This window comes from Ornithorhynchus anatinus, chromosome 3 (assembly GCF_004115215.2).
Source record: "Ornithorhynchus anatinus isolate Pmale09 chromosome 3, mOrnAna1.pri.v4, whole genome shotgun sequence".
Classification (NCBI taxonomy): domain Eukaryota; kingdom Metazoa; phylum Chordata; class Mammalia; order Monotremata; family Ornithorhynchidae; genus Ornithorhynchus; species Ornithorhynchus anatinus.
Window position 1 is genome coordinate 93,954,086 of NC_041730.1, and position 22,801 is coordinate 93,976,886.

The window sequence follows — 22,801 nt, forward strand, 5'->3', positions numbered from 1 at the left end:
GGTGACTAGTAGGTGCTTAAGGGATATGGATCCAGGAGCACAGGCGAAGCCCGAGGGAGGGTAAAATGAGAGCTCAGTCAGGGAAGGGCTCTTCAAGGAGATGGGATAGAAGTAAGGCTTTGAAGACGGGGATTGTGGTGGTACTACTGGACACGAAGGGAGGACTTCCAGGTCCGAAGGAGGACATGGCTGAGGAACGGGCCGACCGAAAGACGAGACTGAGGGCCGGGGAGCAGGTTGGGGTTAGAGGGGTGAAGTGTGTGGGATGGCTCGTAACAGGTGAGTGGAAGTAGCGTGGCGCAGTGGAAAGAGCACGGGCTTTGGAGTCAGGGCTCATGAGTTCGAATCCCAGCTCTGCCACTTGTCGGCTGTGTGACTGTGGGCAAGTCACTTAACTTCTCCGTGCCTCAGTTCCCTCATCTGTAAAATGGGGATTAAGACTGTGAGCCCCACGTGGGACAACCTGATTCCCCTATGTCTACCCCAGCGCTTAGAACAGTGCTCGGCACATAGTAAGCGCTTAACAAATACCAACATTATTATTATTATTATTATTAAGTAAGAGAGGGAGAGCTGACAGTGTCTTGAAGCCAATGAACGGTAAACAGTTTCTGTTTGACAGGAAGGTGGATGGGTAGCCGCTGGACCTTTCTGAGGAGCGGGGAGACGTGGAGTGAACTTATTTTGGAAAAGTGATCTGGGCAGGAGAATGAAGTACGGATGGAGAGGGCAGTATATCTGGCAGTTGTTAACACTTTTGAAAAATAAAGACGCAATTCAAAATGACACAATAGGAACGATCCTACAAGAACAAGATGGAATGTAGTTGGGACAAATACCGGGCATCGCATTTGGGAAATGGAAAACGACCAAACTTTTATATGGTTTCAATAGTTACTCTTCCACAGTCACCACCTCTGCATATGATTTTTTTTTGGGGGGGGGGGAACTGTGTTCACCATCATCATCATCATCATCAACATCATCTATATCCTCCCCCAACTCTTCCCAGTATGTTAGCCCCACCTGAAATTTGACAAATATTAGTTCTCCGCCCTGCTAAAACAGCGTATCAATGGCATAAAAATGAGTGCGATGTCAAGAAGCTAATGCAGCATCATAATGACTTCAGGGGCCAGCTTACCTGGAAGGGCTATGTGAAATAGTGGTTTGTTGATAATTGGAAGATGCAGGACTACCGTGCATGGAATTCTGAGAAAGTTTATATTGTGGCATCATCATTCCTACACAACAAATGAAAAAATTAACATGAATTTGCCTGCAACCGCAATCTCTCTCTTCCCTTACTACTTAATATCACATTTCTTCTCTACCCCAGGTCTTCTCTGGCATGCTTTCAGAACGTCCTGGCCAGGTGAAACCTGATTAATTCCGATCCAAAAGATCATAGAAAATTCAGGTTGTTTTCAGGGATGAATTTGGAACTTGAGGCCACTTCAGGGAGGCCCCAAGAACCACGCTGGTTCAGGGACCCTAAAATTAATCCTGGAACTGTCCACGTTTCTCCACAGATTAAGTGGGGTCAATCTACCCAATGAAATCTTCATCAGCTGGTATCCACTGAATCTATCTACACACTTCTGTAAGTCAGTCATCATCGAGTGTATTTATGCATTTGGTTTCTGTGTATCTGGCAATTAGGTAGGCCTGTCACACTGAGTTATTTGATAATTCAATTTGAGGCAGCTATCTGAATTGGTTAAATGCCTGATACACATCGTCAGATTTGGCCTAAAACCTAAAAATACTGATATGTCAAAATGGAATCAATACAAAAACAGACTCACCGCTTTGTACCCCGTATCTGTTCTGCATGCTTTTCTCCCTGAAAACGTTAGGATTCCTTGCCAGGACGGCCTGCAACAAGACTGGTATGTCCCCCTCCGGATCATCGCTGCCAAGGTTGTCTTTCAACTCTCTGGCATTGAAAGGAGGAAGAAGGAAAGAACAAAACAGAACCCAAACATGTAAGCTTCGGGAAGGGATTCGGTTAAAATCATAAAATCATAAAAATATTTCTCTCCATTAATAATCTAGTCATTGGCTGCTAAGATTCAAAAGCAGCTGGCAGGGGCCAAAAGAAACAAACGAAGGACGATTGTGTCCAACCTGATTAGCTTGTATCTCTGCCAATGCTTAGTACAGTGGCTGGCACATATTAAGCGCTTAAATATCACAGCCCGGGCTTGGGAGTCAGAGGTCATGGGTTCTAACCCCAGCTCCGCCGCTGGTCAGCTGGGCGACTTTGGGCAAGTCACATCACTTCTCTGGGCCTCCGTTACCTCATCCGTAAAATGGGGATGAAGACTGTGAGCCCCACGTGGGACGACCTGATCACCTTGTAACCCCCCAGGGCCTAGAACAGTGCTTTGCACATAGTAAGCGCTTAACAAATACCACCATTATTATTAAAAAAAGAAAAGAGAGACAGAGGTTCAATAGGTGCTGTCCTGGAATGGGGACATGGCTGTTTGGTCATAATCCACACACGACGACATCCACAGTGTTCCATGAGAACATCCACGAGAACATCATCATCCATAGTGCATGGAGAGCCCCATGAAAAGGTTTGCTCATGAACTGCACTGTTTTTTTTTTAAATAAAATACGTAATAAATACAAAAATAACCCAAAGAAAGATGCATACAAGTATTTCAAGCCTTATGAACACTCTTTATATATGTGGGAAGCAGCCTGACCTAGCAGAAAGAGCACAGGCCTGGGAGTCAGAGGACCTGAGTTCTAATCCTCACTCTGCCACTTGTCTGCTGTGTGACCCTGGGCAAGTCATTTAGCTTTTCTGGGCTGCAATCTCCTCAGCCGTAAAATGGGGATTCAATACCTGTTCTCCTTCCCCGCCTTAGACTGTGAGCCCACATGGGACCTGATTATCTCGTTTCTACCCCAGCACTTAGTACGGTTCTTGATGCACAGTAAGCAAATCCCACGATTATTATATACATACATATGTAAAATCATTTAAGTTGGGGTCCCCCTTTACCCCCACCCAACATTTAGGAAGCTTGTTCCATTAAAACTTGGATGTGTGTGTTTAGAGGGGCAAATGTCTCCTGTAGTTCTACATTCCAGATTTGCCCAAAGGCCTGGCTGGGAGGTGTTCTGACCCTGCAGGGACAGCTCAAAACCGACAAGGCCTTAAATTCCTACTGGGCGTGCTCTGGCTTATTAATGCTGATTCTCCTTGTTGCTCTGAAGCCAAAGGGATAATCCACAATTCACTTGGCACTGAATGGGGATTCCCGCTACTAGACATCTTCAGGAAGCGGGGAACCAGCTCCCAAAAGGCTTAGGGATCCCTGCAGTTCTTTCCAAGGCAAGGCAGAATAAGTTTTCTCTGTGAAATGCCCCAGCATTGAGGAGGCCCATACAATCTTTATCAAAATGACTCCACCCCCCAGAACTGAATGCCAGTTACTTCCCATCCTTTGAGTTTTTTGTATAATTAAGAGCCCACCTCTATCAGTGACAGGCACTCGCTATCAAAATATATTTTAATAAACCTTCTCTCCGTGAAAAAATTCCAATGAAAACCTCAATAAGGTTAATTACAATCGATTTACATTAGATATAAAGGTGCGGCGTACTTACATGTGATCTGTTGACACCTGGTTGAGGCTGTGTATAAGTTGTGAAACCAAATTTTCATCCCTACAGGCCAAAAGGCAGTTCACCTCTTCTGCTATGCGGCCATTAAAGAGCAGGCTCTTTGTAGTCGTAGCAGGTAAAGGAGATGGAAGAGGCAGCTGGTTTAGGACTATTAGGAATGAAAAGAAACATCAGGAACTAATCCAGTACGAAACTACAGATTTGCCGGTAACAGAAGCATTTGAATTTGGCCAACCGTAATTTCGGGCGCTGCCTAACCGGCCATTTCAAATGTCATTAGAGATGATTTGAATGAGGTGCATCTGTAGGGTAAGACCCTCTCCGGTTCGAACCCGATCCTCGACCTTTCCTTATCTGACTCTGCCTTTAGATTTCATCTATAAAAGGTCTAAGAGTTAAACACTTAGCAACGTAGGAGCCCACACCTGGGTTGGACACCATAAAGCCAATGCTATTCCCTTGTTCCCCCGCGCCCCCCAAAACACACACACAGTTTTTCGGGGCAGGAAGGGTAGCGCGGCTAGCTGGCTCTGCCCTTTGGTTTTGAAAAAGGATGAGAAGAGGAGTTCTGATGGTGGGGTTACCTCTTGCCCTCTACCATCCCTCTCAGGCACTGAGGGGCGTGGGTACACGTCTGGGGTCTCCAGAGCATGAATGGAGATTGAAGCCTTAGAAACAAAGCGGGGACTGGGTAGGCTCTGGAGTCTTCGTGGTCCGAGCGGGGATCCACCAGAGAAGACCCACGGATGGAAATTCTGTAGCTAAGGCCGAGAGAGAATTTATATAGACCTGTGGGAGACCTGTGGGATGTGCAGTCAGGCAGGAGACAGACTTAAGGGTGGACTGAGGGGAATCGTTCATTTCCGGCCCTGGGGATCAGAGGGGAGGCAGTGGAGAAGGAGCAGGTGCTCTTCCTTCCGTACTTTTTGCTTCCTCTTTCTTCTTATTACCTCTCTTCCTCTTCACTTCTTCCACTCTTAGTCAAAGCAAAGTCATACCTCCATTTTCAAAACCCCTCACTGCCCTACCCAAAGTCTGTCCCACATTAAGAATGAAAAATCTAGTCTCCCCGCTCGACAAGTATTAGATTTAAGAAACTGAATATTTTGTTTGGCTGCTGCTTGTTCTGAAACTGTGAATATTTATTCTCTGGATTTTTTCCACTCATCTCCTGACTGGGGTGAGTGGATTTATTAAATGGCCAATCACAATATAAAAGCATAACCTCAGAGACAGAGATCTAACCAATACTAACGAGTGCTGCTCTGAGGAGGCTAACGGTTCTTGATTAATCAGTTTTTCTCTGTCAGCCCAATAGCTTACAGAAACTACCACATGTTCCTTTATTAAATACTGAACAAACTTATCTTTGCTCAGAGTGTGAACAGAACCATCTTAAAATGTAAGCCCACTCTCGTACTAAAATGGAACACTTCAGGAAAGGCCACTATAGAAAAGTCATTTAAATCCAAACTTCCTGGGATTACCCCAAAACAAGGACCCAACTGCCTGGAGGATTTTGTAGGCTCACACGGTACATCAGCATGGCGCAGAGAACAGAGGCCTGGGAGTCAGAGGTCATGGGTTCTAATCCTGGCTCCGCCACTTGTCTGCTGTAGGACCTTGGGCAAATCACTTCACTTCTCTGTGCCACAGTTAGAGGAGATAATGGAATGGAGCAAGAGACTAGGTTCCCATCGCGGTCATTCTGTGTTCCTTGTGGAAGCAGTGTGGGTTTTAGTGGTTAGAGCAGGGCCTGGGAGTCAGAAGGACCTGGGTTTTAATCTCAGATCTGCCAACGTGTCTGCTGGGTGACCCTGGGAAATCACTTCTCTGGGCCTCAGTCACCTCATCTGACAAACGGGGATAAGTGTGTGAGCCCCATGTGGGTCAGGGACTGTGCCCAATCTGATTAATTTGTTTCAACCCCAGTGCTTAGAACAGTGCCAGGAATATAGCAAGCACTTAACAAGTACCACAGTTATTATTCTATTCTATTCTAGAATGGGGACACGATCGGGGTATTGGGGCCCATGGGTTGGAGGTACGAAGAAAACCCGCGTGGGCCTTTACCACCATGGACAGAGAGAAAAGGGGAAGACTTGCCCATTCCACAAGATCAGGTAGGGCAGGAACAGCCCATTCTAATCTTTTCGGATGATAAGAAACTTATGGAATAGTCCTCAGTCTCTTCACTGTTCCAGGGAGAGCTGTGAAAAGCCCACAGTCTTCCGTGTCCAACAGTAATCTACTTTTTTTCTTGGTGGTGCATGTTGCTGAATTTCCCCTACTACTCCTTCCTCTTTATGACTTTTTGTAGCCTTCTGCACAAGAGGGACCGTGGCAGAATCAATAATTAGTACTTTTCCCCTGTAGTTAGTGGAGAACTCTGTACATTATAAGCCCTTAGTAAATAACATAAATATTAACAAAAGAGATGGTGATGATAATAATAATAATATTATTAGACTGTAAGCCCATCAATGGGCAGGGACTGTATCTGTTGCCCATTTGTACATTCCAAGCGCTTAGTACAGTGCTCTGCACATAGTAAGCGCTCAATAAATATTATTGACTGAATAATAGTAAATCTAAACACTGGGCTCTTAAGACGTAAAAGATAACTGATTGTTGTCTTAAATAACATATAAAACCAGACGCATAGAAAATCTTAACTAATGACAAATCAAAATTTTAGACATAAGGCTGCCAATTTTCTATTAAAATAGGTGCCATGAGAAGGAAAGTGCGCTAGTGAAAAGAGCAAGGGCCTGGGAGTCAGAGGATCTGGGTTCTAATCCCAGCTTTGCTGCTTGTCTTCTGTGTATGTGACCACGGGCATATCACTTAAGTTGGCTGTGCCTCAATTTCTTCATCTGTAAAATGTGGATTCAATACCTGTTCTCCCTCCTAATTACACTGAGAAGGGCCATGTGGACAGGGACTGGGTCCAACCTGAGTATCTTGCATCTACCCCAGGGCTTAGCACAGAATTTGGCACATCCTAAGTGCTTGACAAATACCACTTATTACGTTTCACCGAAATGTTAAATTCTACAAGAACTTCAGTTTTCTGCAAGCATCTGGAACTATAGGGGGGAACAAAGTGCTCTGGAAATTCCTGGCCAACTCAGAACCTGCACAAGGCCCATGGTAGGTGGTGGGTCACTGGCAAGTAACTGAAACTGCTGTTTCAGTTAGCCTCACTAATGGCCATGGAATGTGTCCACCGACTCTGTTTCACTGAATGCTCCCAAGCTCTTAGTACAGTGCTTTGCACACAGTAAGCGCTCAATATATACCATCAATTGATAGTGGCCATTTTTGCTACTTGGGATGAAAACATGTCATGCTTGGTTTTGATTCACTACAATTCCTTACAAATATGCGCTCTTCAAATCCCAATACTCTACCTCCCAGCTTTTCCTCTCTTCACCTTTTCTCCCTCTTCTCCCACCTGCCTTGTTCTTGCCTTCCATATTTTTTCCTGGCTCCCCACACCCACGTACGCCTAAGACTGCCTATACCTAATATATAAAACATTCCAGAAACACAGAAGCTGAAGTCCCACTGAAGAAGCAGCGTGGCTCAGTGGAAAGAGCTCGGGCTTGGGAGTCAAAGGTCGTGGGATCGAATCCCAGCTGCACCACTGGTCAGCTATGTGACTGCGGGCAAGTCACTTAACTTCTCTGTGCCTCAGTGACCTCATCTGGGAAATGGGGATTAAGACTGCAAGCCCCACTTGGGATAACCTGATTACCTTGTATCTACCCCAGGGCTCAGAACAGTGCTTGGCACATAGTAAGCACTTAACAAATACCCTCATTATTATAAACTAAATTCCACGATTACAGTAAACTGGCAGCACTAATTATATAATGAGCCCCGTGTATATTAGGTGTGTTAAAGGGAAAAGTCACCCTAACTGGTCCTTACTCAGAAGTTTCTCCCTCATCCTGAATATTGTTCAGGCAATGCACATTACTGGGGACTCCCTAAAAGATCCCTGCTCCTTCTCTCTCCAAAACCATGATCGCAGTAGATAGATCTGTGAAATCCACAAGGAAATCAAGCACAATAATTAGAACAAAAGTGTTACTTACGGTCTGTGAGACTAGCGATCCCCGCAAGAGTAGTGATGGGAACATGAGGCATATCCCCATTCATCCTGAAGTTCTGGGATGGTGGTGTCTATACAGGTATCTTAGTTTAGGTGCCAACTATCATTACTTCCCATCTCCCAAGCACTACAACAGAAAAAGACAAGAACACAAAAGCATGATTGGTAAAAGGATGTGAAATCATCTCATGGCTCTTAGGGTTAAAAACGAAGGGGAAAAAGTTACATGGTATTTTCTGGCACACTTGTATTGCCGTCCCCCGCTCCCCCCCGACAGTTATACTACCTACAGAAATTATTAAGAAATATTTGCGGTTAATGTAAAAAAAAGAAAAAAAGAGAGATGCTCATTTCTGAAGTGGCTCGAGTTACTCTACCATAGTAAGTGAGCAGCATCAGAAAAGCAGTGATTCCTTCAGACCAAAGGGGACAAGTGAATGCATTACTGAGCATAACTGATTCAACTGCATTTATTGAGCACTTACTTTGTGCAGAGCACTGTATTAAGCGTTTGAAAAGTATAATAGAGCAATAAGGAGAGACAATCCCTGTCCCTAACGGGCTTACAGTGTATACGGCAGTGGAGTAAGTGGACCTTCTCTATTCTGAGAGAGTCAGTGCTCCACCAAAATTGCCTACAACAACCATGGACTAACACCAGTCCCTGGGGGAATCAGGTTCAAATGCCTGTACCTGGTATTTTTCTCCTCTATACACGGAATCTCATAAATAAAGAAAACGGTTATGCTATCAAAGTGATGACCCACATTTAAAGCACCTAAGTTTCTAAGAAAATTTCCAAGCAAAATTTAGACGGAAAATGAGACATTTCAATTAATTAATGACATTTATGGAGCACTTCCTGTGTCCATTCTAGTAAGCACTTGGGAAACTACAAGAGTTGGCAGACACATTCCCTGCCCACCAGGAGTTTACAATCTAGTTCCCATTGGCCTATTTCTTTTCATTTCCATTTCAAATTTATGTCTAAATCTGATTCCTTAAAAAAGCACTTAAACAAATGAGTAATGCCCCATTAATCTGGATTCCAGAAGAATCTCGGGTTTACCTTGAAAGGTAAGCTGTGAGCAAGAACTTTTATAAAAACTGACGCTTCAAAACAAAGCAGTACAATAATAATAATTGTGGTATTTCTTAAGCACCTACTATATGCCAAACACTGAACTATGAAAGGTAAGCTGTGAGCAAGAACTTTTATAAAAACTGACGCTTCAAAACATAGCAGTACAATAATAATAAGTGTGGTATTTGCTAAGCACCTAGTATATGCCAAACACTGTACTAGGAACTATGGTAGATACAAGATAACTGGGTCCCACATGGAGCTCATAGACTGAGGAGGGAGAAGAGGTACTGAATCCCCATTTTGCAGGAGAAAACTGAGGCACAGAGAAGTGAAGTGACTAGCCCAAGGTCACATAGTAGGTACAGGGTGGATCTAGGATTAGAACTCAAGTCCTATGATTTCTCAAGCCCATACTCTTTCCACTAGGCCAAACTGCTTCTCCAGCTGTAGTACTCTGGGCTTTTTAATTATTTTATGGTATTTGTTGAGGGTTTACTAGGCCAGGTGCTGTACTATGCGCTGGGGTAGATACAAGATAATCAGGGTGGACACAGTCCTTGTCCCACCCCGGGCTCACAGTCTTAATCCTCATTTTACAAATGAGGGAACTGAGGCACAGAAAAGTTAAGTGACTTGCCCAAGGTCACCCAGCAGACAAATGGTGGAGCCGGCATTAGAACCCAGATCCCTCTGACTCCTAGACCCACGCTCTATCCACTAGGCCATGCTGCTTCTCGGCTTCCAGATCTGTCTTCATGTACATCAGTGCTATCACTTTGGGGACATGTTTAGAAAGAGTCGATTAGATAGAAACTCTGGGTTGACAAACAGCTAGCTGTCCTCCGGGCTTAAAGAGGAAAGTGAAATTCACATATGGGTGTGTGTATGGCCAAAAGCTGTGTTGGTAAAATTCTTGAAATGTATATGAAAAGCAGGGAAAAATCCTCGAAGGATTTAGGAAGAATCTTCAAATGTACCAAGAAAAATGCAGAAGAGATTTGATTTTACTGTCTTCTTTTGGGGGCAAATGAGAGGTTTCTACAAAACAAGGGGCGAACCCTGAAAGGTATCTAGGAATCAATCCAAGGCATTTATTGAGTCCTGTAGACCGTAAGCTCTTTGTAGGCAGGGAATCTGTCTACCGACTTTGTTATACGGAATCTCCCAAGTATTTAGTATAGTGTTCTGCTCACACGTTTAAGTGCTCAATAAATACCACAGATCGACTGACCACTGAGTACTACACTAAGCGCTTGGGAGAGTACAATATGATAGAGTTGGTGGACACTTTCCCTGCCCTCAAAGACCTTCCGGTCCAGCTGGGGAGACAGACATTGAAGTAAACTACACCAAATGGAAATGCCAGAAAAAAAGGATATGTATTGAAGTACTTATGAATATACCCTCATTTCATGAAAAAAAATAACAAAACATCACAACTCAGATTAAAACTCCCAAGCCATTTTATTAATGAACATTACCAGTAAAGAAGTTGATCTTAAACTCTGGAGTAGTGTTGGCATGAAGGGGTATTAGATATTCAAAACAGGTGAGACGATGAATGTCAGGAAGCAAAAAGATGCTTGAGTTGCCGAACAAGGACCGTCATCCTCTCAAACTATCTCCTTAAGGGTCTCCCAGTTACTTGGGATGATGGCTGAGCAGCGCCTTGTTAACCCAGTGCTCTGCAAACAGCACTTGTCTATCACAATTATTATGGTAAATATGATTATCAAAACTGTCAGTGTCCTAGGACCTAGATTCCTAAATCGCCCAACGATACTCAGTGATCCATGTCCACAGAGGGCCTCAGATATTTTTATGGAGGCAGGGATAGGAAATGAAGACGAGAGAATAAAAAGTTCTGAGAAGGAACAATGATAAACTGAGCCTCACCAATACTGTTTATTTCACCAAACAAATGGGCAGCATGGCTTAGTGGAAAGAGCCTGGGCTTGGGAGTCAGAGGACGTGGATTCTGATCCCGGCTCTGCCGCTTATCAGCTGTGTGACTTTGGGCAAGTCACTTCATTTCTCTGGGCCTCAGTTACCTCATCTGTAAAATGAGGATTAAGACTGTGAGCCCCACGTGGGACAACCTGATCATCTTGTACCTACCCCAGCGCTCAGAACAGTGCTTGGCATAGACTAAGCACTTAAATACCGTCATCATCATGCTCTTTCTTGGCCTGAATGTGCAGGCTTTTAGTCGCCTCTGGTTTAGTTTGATGTCTCTTCGATAAGGAGTTAACGGATACCACAAGTTTTGCAACCCCAAAACAGGAAAGGGGCTGTGAGTGAGGAATTAATCAATTAATGGCATTTGTTGAGTGCTTACGGTGTGCACAGGACCCCACTAAATGCTTAGGAGTACACTATAACAGAGTAGGTAGACAAATCCCTGCCCTTAAGGAGCTTACAATTTAATGGAAAGACAGACGTCAAAATAAATTACAGTTACGGGGAGTGACAGAGTATAAAGATATGCTCGTAAGAGCTGGGGGCTGGAATAGGATGGATATAAAAGTGATTCTGGGTGACGTGAGGCTGAGGTGGAGGAGAATCGACCTGTGTAAGGGGAACAATTACATTTAGCAATGTAGGGGAGGGGGAAAATGAAACTTTTTCAAAAGAAGCACTTGAGATTGCATCTCTCACTGCGTTCTCCTAAGAGCTGCCTACAAAAGGCAGTCAATTACAGTAAACCCCCACCTTCTCCTCTTTCCTCCCCACAGGGCACACCCATTTCAGAGAAAAAACTCCTCATCCCTCCAGAGAGGAACCATTGACGTCTGTTTCTGTTCTTTTCTCCATTTCGATCCCTCGTCTCATCCTACTCCACCCCATGGGACCATGCTTTTAATTTATTCATTCACTGTTTCAATCGTACTTATTGAGCTCTTACCATGTGCAGAGCACTGTATTAAGCGCTTGGGACAGTACAACACAACAAAAGCAATGACATTCCCTGTCCACAACAAGCTTACAGTCTAAAGGGGGTGGGGGGGGAGAGACAGACATCAATACAAATACATTGACAGATATCTACATAAGGGCTGTGGGGCTGTGAAGGAGGAAGAGCAAAGGGAGGGAAAGAGGGAGATGCAGAAGCGAGTGGGAGACGAGGAATTGTGAGGCTTAATCTGGGAAGGCCTCTTGGAGGAGATGGGCCTTCAGTAAGGTTTTGCAGAGGGGAAGAGAAATTGTAGAATTAGAGGTGAGAGAGCATTTCAGGCCAGAGGCAGGAGGGGGGCTAGGGGTCCGCGGGCTAGGGGTCGGCAGGCAAGATCGAGGTGCATAATGAGAAGGTTAAAACTAGATGAGCAAAGTGTGAGGGCTGGGTTACAGAAGGAGAGAAACGAGAGGAGGTAGGAAGGGGGAAAGGTGATGGACTGTTTTAAGGTCAATGGTGAGGAGCTTTTGTTTGATAGAGGGATAGATGGGCAACCACTGGAGTTTTTTGAGGGCTGTCCCTTCAGATTCATAATTTATTAATTTACATTAAGATCTCCTCCTCTAGACTACATGCCCCATGTGGTCATTTTTTTTTTTTTGAATGGTATCTGTTAAGTGCTTGATGTGTCAAAAACTGCTGTATGCTCTCGGATAGATGTGAGTGAATTTGGCTGGCCACACTCCCTTCCCGCTTGGGGCTTAGAGTTTAAGTAAGAGGGAGATCAGGAGAACCAAGGCACAGAGAAGGTAAGTGACTTGCCCACGGTCCCACAGCAAGCACACGACAGAGCAGGGATTAGAACCCAGATCCTCCCTGGCCCGTGCCTTTCCCACTAGGCTCCTCCTCTTGGTAAAATGCGTGGATCCGCAACAGCAAGGCATGTGAAAGCGCTGGTGGTGAGCGGGTATCGGGTCATCCCCGCAGCTAGCGGATGACGACGGGAGCTCCCCTCATTCCTGGGCCACAACGGGGCTGTGCCTCAGTTACCTCATCTGTAAAATGGGGATGAAGACTGTGAGTCCTACATGGGACAACCTGATTACCCTGTATCTACCCCAGAGCTTAGAACAGTGCTCAGCACTTAGTAAGCGCTTAACAAATACCTACATTATTATTATCGGGGACCGTGGCCTGCAGGACCCAAGAGCGTGGGCCGACCTTCCCCGCCACCTCCACGCGGGTTGCAGCCCCCATGCCTTTAGTGTCTGCGGTGGACGGAACCTGTTGTAATCTTTCTTTTTCCTCTAAAACCAAGTAAGTGGTGGAGGCATATTATGCAAGCATATTACGCAAGTAAACGGCGACGATCAGCCCTTGGACGAGGAAGCATTTATCTCACATCCTTTCAGAGCCAGAGATGCTTTGATTTCTGAAGTGAGAGAACCCAGCTTCAACCTCAGAGTGTAGAGGATTGCTAGTGTGTAAAGACTGGGGAGGGGATTTTTGGAGATGGGACCTGAAGATTATCTCTGCTGATTTAAATCCCGCAGATTATTAAAGAAGGTTAGCCTTTGAAACCCTTATTTTTATGAGATCAACTTTCTAAGGGATCAACTGCTGCACAGAGAAAAACTTTTAAAAAAGGCTTTTAAAACGGTTTCAGCACAGAATACTATGGACTGAATGATCCTCTAGGTTTCACTATCTCCTTAAAAGGAGATCCCTCTGGGTCCTTAGTACAGTGCTCCGCACACAGTAAGCGCTCAATAAATACAATTGAATGAATGAAAACTGGGGAGGTCTAAGGAACCTTTAACTCTTGTTGGACATAGAAGGCTGTCAATCTAGCACCTTTCATAAGCCCTAATTTCATTTAAAAGTTACACACACACACAAATACCTCACTGAACTGTTCTTCTGAGGGTGGCAAATTGCCTTGGATTCATTTTTTAACTACTTATATGCCACTGAGTTAATCTTTTTTAATCCTCCAACTCTGACAAAGGAAAGAAATCACTGCAATTTTCATCAAGCCTCACATGCATTCTGTGTGCAAGAAACTTCCTACAGTCATTTGAGTTGTACCTACGTTTTACAACTGCTTCCAAATGCACCACAAATGATTCCTACTTGAATTATAAGAGTAGAATCTAAAAAGGTAAAGCGCATGGTTTCATCTCTTGCTCTAACTGCTCGTGCGGAGGGCCTTAACTAAGAATAAGGGAAATAAAGCCACAAACATTGAACGAAATTTAAGGGACGTGGAAAGTCGAGACTTGCAGAGGACAACGGTACCTCCTTCACAAAAAATAATGCCAGAGAGAAGAAGCTGAGGAACATGATGAGTAGGAGACCAAATGAGGTCTTTCATATCGGCAGAAAATAACACGCTGTGGCAAATTCCTAAAACAAGAGGTTCTTCGGTCCCTCCGCATTAACGCCGAGCTACTTGGGTGTATCTATGTCTTACAGAAAACAAGACTTTTTTTTTTTGTCCCCTAGAGGTGGCCTTCCACATTAGACAAACATCTGCCAAAATACTTCCAGTTCTTCACCTATTACAAACCAAATACATATCCTTAAATTTGAATTTTTTGTGTATTTGGAAAAATAGGTTTCATTAACTACTCGGGAAAGGAACATTGGCTGGTAAGTGTTCCATGCCCCTCTGGGAAAACGGTTCTGGACTAGGAAACATTAACGCATCCCCAGGGAAAGCATCCACGGTTTCATTCGTTAACCTGTTTTGGCAGTCTGCCCGAATGACCAACTAATTCTCTATAAATAGCATAGAGTTATCAAGCCAATTATTTCTCTTCGACACTTCTGAATTCTCACCTAATTTGGAATGCTTTACCGTTCTTGTTTGGAATGAGAACAATTATACCTGGCAACGTTTTCTTCAGCATTTGAAATTCAATGTTAACCTTCCCAAATAATGTGACAACACCCTAGAACACTTTGAACAAGTTCTGAACTTTTCTTCCCTGAGTACATTTTCTAGAAGAATTACCGTATTCACGATTCCACTCACACCTCGATAAATAAGGCTCGGAAAGCACGCATCTGACTTTTGAAGATGCCAGGAGGTAAAAAAAAAAAACTGTGATACGGTTATGCTTTGGGGGCACCTGTCAGTTTATCTACATTGACTAAGCTCTGCCCATTCAGTTAGCTTTGTCGCAATAAAAGCTACGCTTTGGCAAAAGTGATAGAAATCTTCAGCGTAAATGGTGCATCTAGTTTCATACTAAAGGCTGCGATACATTACTTCTCCCCACTTAGCAATAAACTATTTCACTGTGTTGCTCCGTGAGGTACCGCTAGAGAACACTCATTTACTGACGATTCCGTTGGATCCAGCGATGAAACGGAGTCACAGACAGAGGTAATTTCCCCTACGCGATAAAAGGACAAAAAATATTCTATGGAAAGCGAGACCCACGCCAAAATCAAGCCGGGAAGAAAAAACGACGCTGACGGCATCGTCAGTCTGGAGTTACGGACGATGCTAAGGCCTTAGATTTCAGGTCAGGGAATCTTTACGGAGGAGTCGACTACAGCGGTAGTGGTTTGGGCCTGGCACTGATACCGTCACCCCCCATCAGTCACCTTCCCATTGGGGCACGGTGCACGAGTGCAGGAGAAGCGTTCCGGCATAGGGGACAGAGCACGGGCCTGGGCGACATGAAGTCCTGGGTTCTGATCCCGGCTCCGCCACGTGACTGTTGTGTGACCTCGGGCAAGTCGCTTCACTTCTCTGGGCCTCAGTGACCTCATCGGCAAAATGGGGATTGAGACCGTGAGCCCCACGTGGGACAGGGACTGTGTCCAACCCGATTTGTTGGGATCCACCCAGGGCCTGTCATATAGTGAGCGCTTAACGTATATCACAATTATTATTATCATTATTGGTTTCCTACAGGCAATGACCCATTTACAGAGAGAAGCAGCTTGGCTTAGCGGCAAGAGCCCGGGCTTGGGAGTCAGAGGTCGTCGGTTCTAATCCCGGCTCTGCCACTTGTCAGCTGTGTGACTTTGGGCAAGTCACTTCACTTCTCTGGGCCTTAGTCATCTCATCTGTAAAATGGGAATTAAGACCGTGAGCCCCATGTGGGACAACCTGATTACCTTGTAACCACCCCCGTGCTTGGAACAGTGCTTGGCACACAGTAAGCACTTAAATATAATCATTATTATTATTATTTACTGACAAAATGATCACGGTATAGTGCTGAAGCTGGCTCACTGCACCCTGACCTAGCAGATTATTGCCCTGACAGTCGCTGAAGTCTTTCCTATCCAAATTAGTCAGCTAACTTTCAGACATCCTGTCAGTTGTATTTCTTGAGTGCTTACTGTGTTCAGAGCACTGTGCCCAACCTTGGGGAGAGTATGCTCCAACAATATTAACAGACTCCTTCCCAGCCCACAAAGAGTTTATAGTCTAGAGGGAGGGGAAGACATTAATATAAAATGACAGATCTGTGCGTAAGTGCTGTGGGGCTGGGATGGGGGGGGTGAATAAAGGAGCAAATCATGGCAGTGCAGAAGGGAGTGGGTGAAGAAAAATGGAGGGCTTAGTCAAGGAAGGCCTCTTGGAGGAGATGGGCCTTCGATAGGGCTTTGAAGGTGGGGAAGGTAATTCCTCCACCTCATCAGTGGAAAGAGCCCGGGCTTGGGAGTCAGATGTCATGGGTTCAAATTCCGGCTCTGCCACTTGTCAGCTGTGTGACTGTGGCAAGTCACTTCACTTCTCGGTGCCTCAGTTACCTCATTTGTAAAATGGGGATTAACTGTGAGCCTCACGTAGGACAACCTGATTACCCCGTATCTCCCCCAGCACTCGGAACAATGCTCTGCACATAGTAAGCACTTAGCAAATACCAACATTATTATGGACTGCTCTAAGGTAATCCTTCGGTCAAAAACCTTTACTACTGCTAATAATTATGGTATTCGTTAAGCGCTTACTATGTGCAAAGCCCCGTTCTTTACTGCTGATGACATAACTCCGGCAGACACGACCGAGACTACAACCCAAGTTCCTTGAGTTCCAGATCCTTGAAATAGATGGATCCAGTGAACTATAACCAGAACGTCACCATGAGCTAAGGAGTCAGACGGGTGGGAATCCTTATTCAGAAGGGCCTCTTTGCCCACTCGCTGGTCCCTGGGGGCACGGAGCTCAGATCTTCCCACAGGAGTTGCGTGCTAACAATATTAATAATAATAATGTTGGTATTTGTTAAGTGCTTACTGTGTGCAGAGCACTGCTCTAAGCGCTGGGATAGATTTACAAGGTAATCAGGTTGTCCCACATGAGGCTCACAGTCTTAATCCCCATTTTACAGATGAGGGAACTGAGGCACAGAGAAGTGAAGTAACTTGCCCATTGTCACACAGCTGACAAGTGGCAGAGCCAGAATTCGAACCCATGACCTCAGACACCCAAGCCCGGGCTCTTTCCACTGAGCCACGCTGCCTCTCTAACTGCTGCTTCTTCTGCTAATAAGAGCCACCATCCCACCCCCTCCTTCGAGGGGCCACTTGTAACCTGTGTATTTATCTACGATGCTATTTATCTTGACGATACTGACGCCATACTACTTGCTTTCTTTTGCTGTCTGTCTCCCCCGTTTAGACTGTGAGCCCGTCGTTGGGCAGGGATCGACTATATCTGTTTCCGAATTGGACATTCCAAGCGCTTAGTCCAGTGCTCTGCACATAGTAAGCGCTCAATAAGTACGACTGAGTGAATGAACGAATCTGCCATTGTGGGAGCAGAGACTTCACCCCCTGCAGGAGCCGGGGACTGGAGACGGCAGCGTGGCTCAGTGGAAAGAGCCGGGGCTTGGGAGTCAGAGGTCATGGGTTCCAAACCCGGCTCCGCCATTTGTCAGCTGTGTGACTGTGGGCAAGTCACTTCACTTCTCTGTGCCTCAGTTCCCTCATCTGTAAAATGGGGATTAAAACTGTGAGCCCCACGTGGGACAACCTGATGACCCTGTATCTCCCCCAGCGCTTAGAACACTGCTCTGCACATAGTAAGCGCTTAACAAATAATAATAATGTTGGTATTTGTTATTTATATTTACATTTTTATATTACATTTATATTTACAAATAACATTATTATTATTGTTATTATTCCCAACTGCAGGAGCATATCCAACTCATTCTTCCCAAATCAGACTGTGTTTAATTCAGATATGTGTGTGGTTGCAAGGATATTCCCTAACTTCCCAGTGGCGTTTTTATTCAAAACACATCGTGGGCAGGAATGTAACTGCTGTTATACTGTACTCTCCCGACCGCTTAGCACAGTGCTTTGCCCACAGTAAGTGCTCAATAAATACGACTGAATGAATGTAAGGATGAATAAGGAAAACACACGCAACGTGCCTGCCAATTCTGTTGTACTATGCGCTCCCGAGTGCTTAGTACAGAGCTCTGCACATAGTAAGTACTCAATAAATACCACTGATCGACTGGAATGACTGTGCCTTTCCTTTAGGTGAAATTCTATCCGGTCCTGAGCTTGGGAACTGGAAGCTCCCAAATCATTTCAGGGCGGGAGGCTATCCTCCCCTAGCAAGCATACAGAATAGAGAGTGACCGCATGAGGGTAAAGTCACAATATACCTAGGGACATTATGTTGGTTCAATTATTTATTAAGCCTTACAGTGGGCAGAGCACTGTATTAAGAATACGATACGGAGTTGGTAGACGCGTTCCCTGCTTGAATACAATCTTCACTTATGGTCATTTACACCTCTGCAATACCATCTAAACCCCGCTTTTCCTCAGCTTCCCCTCCCCTCCGTGTCCCACAGCACTTGTGTATCTATGTATCTATCTATAATTCTTTTTATTTATATTGATGCCTGTTCACTTGCTTGGCCGTGTATATAATTCTATTTATTTATATTGATACCCGTTTACCTGGTCTGATGTCTGTTCCCCGCTTCCAGATTCTAAGCCTGGTGTGGGCAGGGATTGTCTCTCTTTACTGCTGAACTGTACTTTCCAAGCGCTTAGTACAGTGCTCTGCATACAGTAAACAATAAATACGACTGAATGAACGAATGAAAAATGTCAAAACCCGCTCTGAAATTAGCCTCTAAATTATAGGAATAAAACTTGTTCAATAACTTTTTTCCACCAAATAAAAAAGAATACTTAATCTGAACAATTTTTTACTCTCATTCCACATCTTAATTTCATCACACATCTAGTAAAATTTCCCAGAGGACTGCAGCATTATGAGCAAAAATGATGCTAAGTCTTCCAAAGGGACTTGTGAACACTTTAGAAAAAAATGTGGTGGGAAAATAAGAGAACTACAAATGAATTCGCCAAACTGACATTTTCATATAGATTATGGAACCCTAAAAGCCTTGGTTTTTACACTTGTTTTTCGCATCATGTTCCGGAAAAACATACTACTTTAAAACCAGTATAAGAATATAACAGTATTTAAACAAAAAAGCTGAAAGTGTAATTGGTTCAATTTTCACCAATATATACAGCGTGGCTCAGTGGAAAGAGCCTGGGTTTGGGAGTCAAAGGTCATGAGTTCGAAGCCTAGCTCTGCCACTTGTCAGCTGTGTGACTGTGGGCAAGTCACTTAACTTCTCTTTGCCTCAGTTACTTCATCTGGATAATGGGGACAATAACAATAATAATAATAATAACTGTGAGCCTAACGTGGGACAATATGATTACCCTGTATCTACCCCAGCGCTTAGAACAGTGCTCTGCACATAGTAAGTGCTTAAATACCAACATTATGTGTGTGTGTGTGTGTGTGTGTACACACACACACACACACACACACATATATATACACATGTATTTATGTACATGTCTGTGAATATATATATGGCTGTGACCTCAAGTTTGAATTCTGAGTCAAAACTGAATGACTCATTCATTCAATCGCTCATTCGATCATCTTCATTGAGCGCTTACTGAACTGATTCACTTTAGAATAAACACACTACTAGATATCTGAAGCAGTTACGGGCCCAAAGACTACCCTCCGAAGGACATTTAAAGTGTTCTCACTCTCGATGCTTCCTGACCTGTTGATTATTTTCTCACTGCTCTACAAATCTGTCCTTTGCCATTTAGAATCCCACCCAAAAATGGTGACTGTAGCCCCACTCTAACATACAGGCTGGTGCTGCAGCAGAGAAAGGGGAAGTCTGAACCCTGTTTCAGAGTGGTGATTAAGGGAGGGTTCCCTCAAAGCTCAACGGGGTCAGCAAAACACTGCGTTACACCTGCTCCCTTCAGCGTTCACCAAAGCAGGGTAGGCATCCCGGCAAGCCAGTACAGGCATAGGAACCTGACCCCCCCAGAAGTTGCCGGAAATTGTTATCCAGAATCACTAAATTCACGGTGGGTGATGGAGGTGATAGTTCCCGTGAATCAATCATAATAATAATAATACTAATAATAATGTTCGTATTTGTTAAGCACTTACTATGTGCACACCACTGTTTTAAGCGCTGGGGTAGATTTACAGGGTAATCAGGTGGTCCCATGTGAGGTTCACAGTCTTAATCCCCATTTTACCGATGAGGTAACTGAGGCACAGAGAAGTAAAGTGACTTGCCCACAGTCACATAGCTGACAAGTGGCAGAGCTGGGATTCGAACCCATGACATCTGACTCCCAAGCCCGGGCTCTTTCTACTGTGCTTCTCTATATATCATATTTATTATATTTATTGAGCGCTTACTGTATGCAGAGCACTGTACTGAGTGCTTGAGAGAGCACAGTATAACACACACACTCCCTGCCCACAACAAAATTACAGTCTAGAGGGGCAAGATATGTTAATATAAATAAATTATGGATATGTACATAAGGGCTGTGGGGTTGAGAAGGGGGGAACGAATAAAGGGAGCATGTCAGGCTGATGCAGAAGGGAGTGGAAGAAAAGGAAATGAGGGCTTAGACAGGGAAGGCCCCTTGGAGGAGACGTGCCTTCAATAAGGCTTTGAAGGGAGCAAGAGTGATTGCCTGTTGGATATGAAGAGGGAGGGCGTTCCAGGCCAGAGGCAGGACATGGGTGAAAGGTCGGCGGTGAGACAGAAGAGATCGAGGTAAAGTGAGTGGATTGGCATTAGAGGAGCGAAGTGTGTGGGCTGGGTTGTGGAAGGAAAGTAGCAAGGTGAGGGGACAAGATGCCTGAGTGCTTTAAATAATAATAATAATAATCTTGGTATTTGTTAAGCGCTTACTATGTGCAGAGCACGGTTCTAAGCGCTGGGGTAGATAGAGGGTAATCAGGTTGTCCCATGTGAGTCTCACAGTTAATCCCCATTTTACAGATGAGGTAACAGGCCCAGAGAAGTTAACTGACTTGCCCATAGTCACACAGCTGACAAGTGGCAGATCCGCATTCGAACCCATGACCTCTAACTCCCAAGCCCGGGCTCTTTCCACTGAGCCACGCTGCTTCTCTAAAGCCAGGGGTGTGGAGTTTCTGTCGCATACAGAGGTGGATGAGCCAGGACTAGAGGTTCTTGAGGAGTGGGGAAACGCAGACTAAACATTTTTGTAGAAAAACAATCTGGGCAGCAGAGGGAAGTATGGACTGGATTGGGGAGAGACAGGAGGCAGGGAGATCAGCGAGGAGACTGATACAGTAATCAAGGTGGGAGAGGGCACGTGCTGGGATTAGCGTGGTGAGCAGTTTGGATGGAGCGATAAGGGCAGATTTTAGCAACATTGTAAAGGTCAAACCGGCAGGATATGGTGATGGCTTGAATATGTGGGTGGAATGAGAAAGCGGAGTTAAGGATAACGCCAGGGTTACGGGCTTGTGAGACAGGAAGGACGGCGGAGGCCCGCAGCGATGGGAGAGTCAGGGGGAAGGCAGGGTTTGGGTGGAAAGATGAGTTGTTTTTAATATGTTAAGTTTGAGGTGATGGTGGGACATCCACGGAGAAATGTCTTGAAGGCAGGAGAAGACGAGAGACTGCAGAGAGGGAGAGAGATCAAAGCTGGAGATGGAGATTTGGGAATCATCGGTCTAGACTGTCACCCCAGTGACTAGGCAGCTGGAGGTGGCCCGTTCGTTCTGCCTCCTTGGGGCCGTACGAGGGACCGGAGGTCGAGCTGAAACGCTGGCTCCATCGCTCTCCCTGGCTGCTCAGAGAAGGAGGTGGTGGGGAAGCGAGGGGCAGAGAAGGCCCAGCCATTGCTTTTCTTGCCTTTGGCCCTTACGTTCAAGGAAGGCAAGCTGCCTGCCCACCTCGTTCCCGCACGGTCCGCCCGCCAGGCAGCCAGTCTCAGGAACGAGGCCGGGGTGGGGGGCACGGTGCCGCTCTCGGGCTCTGGGCACTTTCCTGCTGTGGCTTCTGCTCTGTGGCCACTTAGCAGAGGCAGGAGGTGATGCCAGGCCACAGGGCATCCAGAACTGCAGCCCTGTGGCTCCAGATCTCCGACCACCTCGCCCCCAGAAAATCCCCCAGTTGACCGGGGAAACTGGGCAGAGACGAGCCAGGAGGCCAGTCCAAACTTCTTAGAGCTCCAGAGCCCAGCAAGGGCACAAAGCAGTCAGTACCTTCACTTCACCTTCTTCTTTCCCTTCCTTACTTCTCTCTCCCTCCCTTCCTTCCTCCCTTCTAACTCCCTTTCCTATCCTTAACTCCTTTCCCCACTTGTTCACCTCTCATTTTCCCCCCATTCTCCTGTTCTCCTCCCCATCCCTCAGAGACCACCCTTTTGATGCTCTGCCCCTTTCCTGCCCCACTCTGGCTCCAAATTAAAGGCTAGCATCCTGAGTTAAAGATTGCAATTAACCACAACATGCTTAAAACAGTTTCAACCGACAGCTCTTAGAGTGTTACATGCAAATATTTCAACATTTTCTATGAACTACAACATATGTGGGTATCGCAAAGACTTTACATATTTACCGATGGACTACTGAGCTCCTCAGCCGTACCTCATTCAGCAAATAATCACTCCGTCCCCTTTACTCCGGACATACCTATTTCACTGTTTCTTCTCTTGTTTCTGGTTTCATCCT

General features: G+C 45.2%; 1 protein-coding gene across 5 annotated transcripts in view; it reads right to left on the bottom strand.

The window, feature by feature from the left end:
* NIPBL (NIPBL cohesin loading factor) overlaps positions 1–22,801 on the bottom strand; it is a 273,195-nt gene that overhangs the window by 128,580 nt on the left and 121,814 nt on the right. For all 5 annotated transcript variants that reach the window (XM_029060956.2, XM_029060960.2, XM_029060958.2 and 2 more), the window contains exons 2-5: positions 7,752–7,895; positions 3,631–3,796; positions 1,809–1,939; positions 1,145–1,244 (exon numbers count right to left, since the gene is read on the bottom strand). In XM_029060956.2, the coding sequence (XP_028916789.1) occupies positions 1,145–1,244; positions 1,809–1,939; positions 3,631–3,796; positions 7,752–7,815 (461 nt within the window). In that variant the 5' untranslated portion in view covers positions 7,816–7,895. The remainder of the gene's footprint in view (positions 1–1,144; positions 1,245–1,808; positions 1,940–3,630; positions 3,797–7,751; positions 7,896–22,801) is intronic.